The sequence below is a fragment of the Pseudophryne corroboree genome, chromosome 6 (assembly GCF_028390025.1).
Source record: "Pseudophryne corroboree isolate aPseCor3 chromosome 6, aPseCor3.hap2, whole genome shotgun sequence".
NCBI classification, from domain to species: domain Eukaryota; kingdom Metazoa; phylum Chordata; class Amphibia; order Anura; family Myobatrachidae; genus Pseudophryne; species Pseudophryne corroboree.
The window spans coordinates 350442195-350450651 of NC_086449.1; the positions used below are offsets into that span (position 1 = coordinate 350442195).

Genomic DNA, 8457 nt, shown 5'->3' on the forward strand with positions numbered 1-8457 from the left:
GAAACAGACAAAGAGAGAATAATCAATTATACAAAAAGGTAGGAAAGCTAATACTCATCTGCTCCCTGCACCTCTGTCCCACTTGCTGGTGAGCACTTCTGCCGGTCTCACTGGTCCTTCTCCGTTGCAGGCAGCCCCCTTTTCCACTTGCACAGACCTTGCTCCACTTGCTCAGGCAATTCTGTCCCTGGCACCTCGCCCCGGCCCCCTCACTTTCCGACTAGCAGTTGCTAGTAGTTGCTGCGGCTCAGGCTGTGGGAAGTGCGGGATGCCCGCTTCCCGATTGGTTACGCCACCCTGCCCCTCCATCCGTTGCCTTGCTCCCCTGTTCCCGGCTCACGCTCCCTCTCCTCAAGTGAAATATATATAAGAGAGAGAGAATGAATGTGGGAAGGGACATCATAGGCTTTTTCCGGGATCAATCTTGTCATGCTCCCACCCTACGAGACCTGCGCCTTATGTCCCTATTGAAAAAAAATGAAAAATGGGGGGGCTCAAATTCTCTCATTTGCACAGGGCACCAAAAAGTCTAGTTACGGCTCTGAGGTGGAATAATCCGTTACCTCTCTCCCATAAATGTGGATTAACTATTTATAAACTACAGTACAATTACTTCTGAGAAGGGGGGTATTCAGAGATGGATGCAGCAGCTGTGTTTGCATACAGCGGGCGTGTCCATCAGGTCTGCGTACGCGCACTGGCCATATTGAATATGCGTGGTCCGTCACCATGTGATTGCTTCCAGGCGCCAAGGCATTTACTGGGTATGGTCCGGAGAAAGCAGGCGTGTCCGGATTATTTTCGAGGCGGTTGCGTGACGTCAACACGGAGCAAAGAGGTCACATATAGCAGACCTCCTGAAATAATTGGGTACACATTCTAATCGTAACACTGATTGCTTTGGATAACTTCTCCACTTTATATTTTCCAAGAATGGGATGTATCAATACTTGGAGAGAGATGAAGTGGAGTAGTTTCTCAAAGCAACCTATGAGCTTCTAACTGCCATTCAAAGATTGGATTAGACAAATGATAGTTAGAATTTCATTGGCTGCTGTAGGTCACTTCTCCACTTTATGGGGTAAATTTACTAAGATGGGAGTTCTATTTAATATGGGATGTTGCCCATAGCAACCAATCAGATTCTACTTCTCATTTATCTAGCACCTTCTAGAAGATAATACCTGTAATCTGATTGGTTGCTATGGGCAACGTCCCATCTTAAATAGAACTCCCATCTTAGTAAATTTACCCCTATCTCTCTCCAAAATTTTATACATCCCTCTGCTTCCCCCAAGACTTGATATATCTCTCCCACAGTCTCTGTGGCAGGTGAGTTGTTACTGTATGATGGTGTCTTCTCACCAGTTTGATTGGTCAGCTATAGATTAAACTGCTGCTTGGGCTTTATGTGAGGGACGTAACACCCTGCTTATGCCGATTGAGAATTATGGCGATTAGTAAATTTGGGTTTGTTTGAGTATTCATTTCTGAATTGGCTTTTCATTAGGACATGGCAGGACTCTCACATACCTGCAAACTTGACCCAGCAGATTCTCTGCTTACCATGGAGAATGATGGGGAAGAAGTGGATTATATGCTCGGACTTTATAGCCTCCAGAAGAGCCAGGTAAAGAAATCTACACAATAACTGACTGAAATCACTTGCTAGTCATTGATTCATCATATGTCCATTAGTAAATAAGAAAGTATATAAATATTATTATTATTATTATTATTATTAAATAAAACATTTTTTGTGTGTTTATGTACAGAATGACATCATCATAATTGTTGACCTGCATTATACCAATGTGGATAACGGTATCAGAACTCAGGAGAGTTTGGAACACGTGATCCCCAAGCCATGTATTATAGCCAGGTTGTTGCAGAGGACAAATGCATCTGGTTTGGAGAGAAGCCAGAGAGATAGAGTTGCAGCCCCTAACAACAAGCCCACTACGCAGCCGCAGCACACCGCCAGCAGCATGAAAGTACAGCCTGGAGCACATCATCCGACAAATGCTGGAGCAATGCCTTTTAGTGGTCAGTCTAAATCAAGTAGCGAACCAGAGGAAAATGATGAAAGTGACGTATTACATGTCTTGTGAAGACCTTTAAGGAACGTTGTTCTCTGGGAGCTGCTTTTGTAGCACTTAAGATAATTGCACTTATCATGACTGTCTAGGAGCTTAAAGCCAGAAAAGATGGTTAAAGTATAGCAATCCTGCACACGTCATCAAAGCTATTTTTAAAGTGAATGAGATTGTATTGTATATGCTCTTATACAGTATTGCCTTTGGTGCAGCTTCCAAACTACTTGATTTGAACAACACTTGCCCAAAGAATGTGTCTAGGCACCCCTAGCCTTATGAGAGAGAATACTGCATTTAGGTGGTGCCACTATGATAGATTGTATCCAGGAGAGCCAAACGTGTTTTGTGTACATAAGATGAAGGGGGAAAATACTTGTCTTCACGCCCACATTCACTCTTGGAAGGGTGCCAAATATAGCATGCACAGTTAATGGTCAATGGTTCCTCAGGGCTGGACCGTGTGGAAAACAGAGACTATACTGTATATAAAGGATGTAGTCAGTATCCTAGTGGTCGGAATCCTGGCAATCAGAATACCAACGCTGGGATCCCGACTGCCAGAATGCCAGCAGCACCACCACAGCTATTCCCACTCCTGGGTGTCCACGACACCCATGGATTGGGAACAGAACCCGTGGCAAGCCTCAGAGTCCACGAGAGGCTTTGTTGTGCTCGCCCCCCTGCCGGCATTCTGGCGGTCGGGTTCCCGGCGTCGGTATTCTGACCGCCGGGATCCCGTACCCAACCCATATATACAATAGGGACATATAAAGTAGGCAAAATAAATACAATTAAAACAAAAGCACAAGGTTGGCCACAATTGTGAGAGAGCTTACAATATGATGGGGAAACATGCAGAGCAGTGACAGAGGAGTGAGTGGAGACAGCTGGGGTCAACAAGGCATGGTATGGAATTCCATAGTTTGTAGTGTTGTAAGCGGATGTAAGAGATAGCTTTTCACAGAGGAGGCAATGCAGAGGTCAGGCCAAACCCTTATGGCTTCCAGCACTCACAAGCATGGGCAGCTCTCTTACCAAGCACTTATGCTTGCTAAGCATATGAGACTTCAGTGAGTATGCACAAGATTATTGCACCCCAAAGCCCAAATGTCTGTTTAGGAGGCCAGCCAGGTAGAGGACATTTGAGCATTAGCTGCACTCCTTTTGGAAACCTCAGAAGGGTGAATTGGGGGCAATACAAGTATTCATTTATTTTTTAACCTAATGTTTACCAAATATTTATCTTGAAAGTGTAAAAATACCAACATTCCAACACTGATATTTAAAGAGCAAGAAAATCCATGAGTGTGTATACACACCAATGTATATGTATTCTTGAGCTCACTAATATATATGAGATTACTGCAGTGTGTGCTCGTCCAGCATGCTGTCTGTTAGCTGACATGTTTAAAATCCTTTTTGCCTAAAGTACATAGACACAAGAAATGATCTTGCATTTCCTCTTGTAGCTAGATCTATAATGTGGAATAAGAGGAGATACATTGGAGGATTACCATGTTACACTGTAACTTGCTAGGTGTTTTGCTTCTATTCCCCAATAAGCACTGTATAAAAGGCAGGGACGTGCGGTGAGGTAAATGGCTGGGGAGGCACTGTTTAGCACCAGAGACAGATTTACACACAATATATGAGCCAAAGGGTTCATGTGGGCATTATACACAGGGGCAGCAGTAAATAGTGCTAGAAATTTGATGAGCTTTGATCAGAGATGGGCGGAAAAGGTAGGCAGATGAGGCACTGCCTCTCCTGTCATAGAATTTAGACTATAAAAAATATTAGAATAACGCAAAGAAGATATTTATAACATATTCTTTGCATTTTTTCATATACTTTATATAGTCATAATTCTGGCATATACGTTAGTATTACAGAAAAGGCTTTGCCTCACCGCACCACACGCCACTGCTAAAAGGGGGGTGGTATTCATGTGACCGGCGGTCGGGAGACCGACGGTCACATGACCTCCACCAGCATCTTGCCCCTTCACTATCCCGATGGTTGACATGCCGACCAACAGGAACTATTTCCACTCGTGAGAGTGGGAATTAGAACCCATGGCGACCTAAGGTCGCCACCAAGCCCGCAAGGTGTTTGCTACACTCGCCCCTCCCTGCCGCGATCCCGTCGTTGGTATGCTGACCTCCGGTTAGCCATACCACACCCCTAAAAGGGCAGCATGATATCCTGTACAATGGCAGACGAGTAAGCTATAGGACAAGGCAGCAATCAAACTGCAACTTCAGAATCTCAACCACTCTTTGCGAATACATGCAAGAGCTCTACATGGTTTAGCGTTCCATTTAAGATACTTCTGAATAAATGTTTGATTGGACATTTCCTCCCGACTAGAAGGATATTGCTTAGTGATACCACAGACCGCACAGAAGCACTAAAAACATTAAACCTGCCCTAAGCTGATATTATTACTGATGTTATTACAGCTATGAACTTTATTTATTACGCTCTTTCCTGAGCATCAAAAAGTTACTTTGTACTAAAAATGAAGAATTGTCATTGATCTGTTTATTTGTAGTAATTTATTATTGTGTGACACTTTTGTATTTCTTCAAAGGAAAAAAAATCTCAAATTCAATGCATTGTCATGATGCTGCGATCACTTCTGAACAATGAAAACTTAGAAAGTGACTCAATGAATGTAATGCTCTGCCTCTTGCAGAGAAATGGAATATTGTATATATTTTTGGCCATAAATATTGCATAAACAGTCACTTCCGGAAATGTTTTTGAACAGGAAGTGATGTCATCATATATTTTTGGTTATGGAAACTGATTATTTCTGTGCTTTGATCATTTACGTAATTAGCTCTAAATCTTTGCAAAATAGATCACAGAAGGAATTTTAAGGACCCTAGGGCCCAATTCAGAGATATACGTAATCGTGATGATCTATAATACCTCTCCGATGTTTATGGGATTGCGAATGTGCAGGAACCATTCTGTGTGCAGAACGAGTCCTGCGAGATCGCATACAGTACCCCCACCATTTATCGGTGTGGACAGGGCGACATTGCCTGCTTTTCCAGAAAACAGGCATCGGCCTTGTTGTCTGGGAGTAGCAAGGCCAGTGTCTGCGTCCTCCGATGCAGATTTAGTGGTCTCACAAGCGACATCGGGCCCCTAATGATGACAATAATATGTGTAACACTGGTTGCATACATTCTGAAGCGATTGTTCATTTATGACCCTTGTGTCCAAATTGTCCTGACATAATAAAGGGTGTGGGTTACACATGACAAGCACTTCAGGCACATTTACTGCGAATAGCAAATATTCTCCATGGAGTACTCTGACAGCTCCCACATCAGAAGGTGGAAAATTAATGTATTGCCCTTACAAATAGACATTACAATGTCATGCAGTAACCTAGGCTTATGTATCAAACCAGCCACTTACATGTACTGGGTGCTATGCATTTGAATTTTTTTATTTTCTGCTTTCAAAGATGACAGTATATTTAGGCTGATGCTATATAACTGAAACACTTTAATAACTCAATGTAAATTACATTTCAGTTGTTTTTTTGTTTTTTTTTTACATAAATATTTTGCATTTTATCAGAAAATGTTAAAGTGTCTCCTCAGTCCTGCATGGAACTAATAGGTGTTTTGTGAAGGCTGGCAATACAGGTTCTCGGCATACCGCGAAAAGTAATACAGATTTTTGTTCTATGTAGACTATGTGACTGTATTGAACCAGGAGTTACCAACAGTACAATTACTACATGCATTTTATATACACCTGTCTGCAGAAAGGGATGCCGGGCCCAGGTAATGTAGGAGGGTCATGGCGTAATCACGGGAGGTGTAGCCGCGTCAAAATGATACTGTACACGTCATGAAGCGACGCGGCCACATGCACAGGGGAGCGCTGTTTGTCCCTCAGCCAGGGTAAGCTCGATCAGCTGGATTGCATCACTCACCCCCTCCCATCCTTACCCCCACAGTCAGTGGATGACTGATGTAGCTCAGTGGCAGCAGTCTGCCCAGACCAACTGCAGCCTAGCAAACAGCACCGTGTGCTGACTGCCAGGGAGAGAGAGAGGCTGCTACTGGCTGACAGGTGAGGAAGAGGGAGACGGGGTGCGATGGGTCCCTCTAGCAGCAGGCCCGGCAACAGGGGGGGTCAAAGGGGACACCCGTATGGGGCCCCAAGGATCAGGGGGGCCCCGAGCATCAGGGGCACAAGAAATGTGTAGGCAGTGCCTAAGAAAGCTGTGGCTCCCGTGCACTCCAGGACGCCCATACGTCAATTAACAGACAATTACTTCCCAATACAAACACCACCCCCGCCGCATACCCCATCACTTGGTCTGAGCTGGTCCCGTGCTGTGTTGCCAGCGTCGCTGCGTCACTACGCATGAACCCGCGCCAGCCCGTCCCTGCTGCTGCCGCTGACTCCGAGGAGCTGAGCGGCACAGCACTGCCAGGCACACTGACTGGGAATATCAGACAGCAGCCGACTGCAGCTTTACCAATGTGATGTCCCTACAGACAAGGTCAGTCCCTCCTGGGTCCTTGCAATCTCCCTCACCATTGTGACAATCTGTGGGTCTGTGTCTATATATGTATGTTTGTGTCTGTGTAGTATATGTACATGTATGTGTGCTTATATATGTATGTTTGTGTATGTGTATGTGTATGTATATGTGTGCGTGTGTATGTATATACTGTATATATATATATATATATATACACACACATTTATATTGAGGGGAAGAGTTGAGGGGGTAGGGGGCCCCCAGAGATATCAGTGTATGGGGCCTCAAGATTTCTGTTGCCGGCCCTGTCTAGCAGGCCTGTGCCTGGATATTTAGTACCCGCTCCCTCCCGCTTTTGGCACCTCGGCCTGTGTGTATATTATATGCATGCATTACTTTGTCATACATTTGTAAGTGATGTTCAACTCCAAACCCATGAAATCCTGCTACTATGATAGTTCTCAACTACTCCTGTTGCATCAGGAACATGACACCCTCTCTCACAGAATCATAGTTTTGTACCTACATCCAATCGATATGTATAGGGCCATGCATAGGTACTTTTAGATTGTAAGCTCACAAGAGCAGGGCCTTCTCCCCTCATGTGCCTTTCCTTCTCTTACTAATACTATCTTATACTCAGTACTCCCTATGATGGCACCTAACACCTGGTTTTCTGTATATACCTTGTACTTGTCCTATACTGTCTCAAACTTGTTTTGCTCATTTGCTAGGTACTCTGTAATCGGCGCAGTGGATCCCTTGTGGCGACATATAAATAAAAGATAATAATAATAATACATGAATGGGTATCGCAATGAAAATGGCTTTCAGCTTGCAATGCTCTTGTATAACCATTAGATGGTGACATTTTACTATTGTTCTCAGAGTTGTGATGCATTGATTACACTTGTCAGAGATGTGTGACTCATTTCAACACAACTTAGATTGTTACTCGAAGAATATGATTCTAGATACTCTTATAGACCTATTTTTCTTCTAATATGCTTTCCTCAATCTTATACACTAAACGAGTGGTTCCCACACTTTTCTGAATCACGGCGCCCTAGAGGATAAGATTTTTTTTCACAAAACTCCTAGGCCAAAAGTTTCTTATTGAGATATTTAGAAAGAAATATTAGATTAGGTAAATGGTAAATGTCATTGTTAGGGTCAGTTATGTGGTGAGGAACAGGATTTGCTGCTGTTCGTCCACATATGTTATGACTGGCAGCCACCAGCACTGTTTTTTTCTGTTACATTGACCATAAATAATTTAAATTGGTCCTGGGCCACCAATCCAGGGCACCCCTGCAAGTGACCCGAGGCACCCCAGGGAGCCACTGCGCACAGTTTGAGAACCACTGGACTAAACTGATTTTATCTGTTGTTTGGGACAATGCAAATGAGAACTAATATACAGTACCTTTCTTTAAAATAGATAGGACACTATTTAATAAAATCATTTTGTTTCATAGAATGTTAACAATATTGCTCGTACTGGAAAATACGCTCAGGTTATTTTTCTGATCATTGTTAGAGAATATTTCGTGTAAATAATTCACTGTAGTATACTTGTTTGGTCTAATAAAAATTTTGCTACCCACAGTATCTCCTTTATTTGTTATTTCAGGGATCAAAACTATTTTTTGTATTGCTGTTTCTATGTGCTTTCTATCAAACATTACTATTATCTGAAAAATGTGTGGCGTTTATGATATAATCATTGGCATGAGTTATGAAAGTGGAACACTGAGAATCTCAGTTCATTTATCCCTATCCTTCCCATACAACAAAAAATCATTGCAGATTTATAGGAAGCCTCTTTGGGTATTAGGCATG

The 8457-nt window shown here is 43.1% G+C and overlaps 1 protein-coding gene across 1 annotated transcript in view; it reads left to right on the plus strand.

Moving 5' to 3' along the window:
* Window positions 1-8226, plus strand: part of LOC134932275 (mucosa-associated lymphoid tissue lymphoma translocation protein 1 homolog) — a 122855-nt gene extending 114629 nt beyond the window's left edge. Inside the window, exons 15-16 of the mRNA XM_063926569.1 lie at window positions 1511-1630; window positions 1776-8226. Coding sequence (XP_063782639.1) covers window positions 1511-1630; window positions 1776-2111 — 456 coding nt within the window. The 3' untranslated portion in view covers window positions 2112-8226. The remainder of the gene's footprint in view (window positions 1-1510; window positions 1631-1775) is intronic.
* The last annotated feature ends 231 nt before the right edge of the window (window positions 8227-8457 follow it).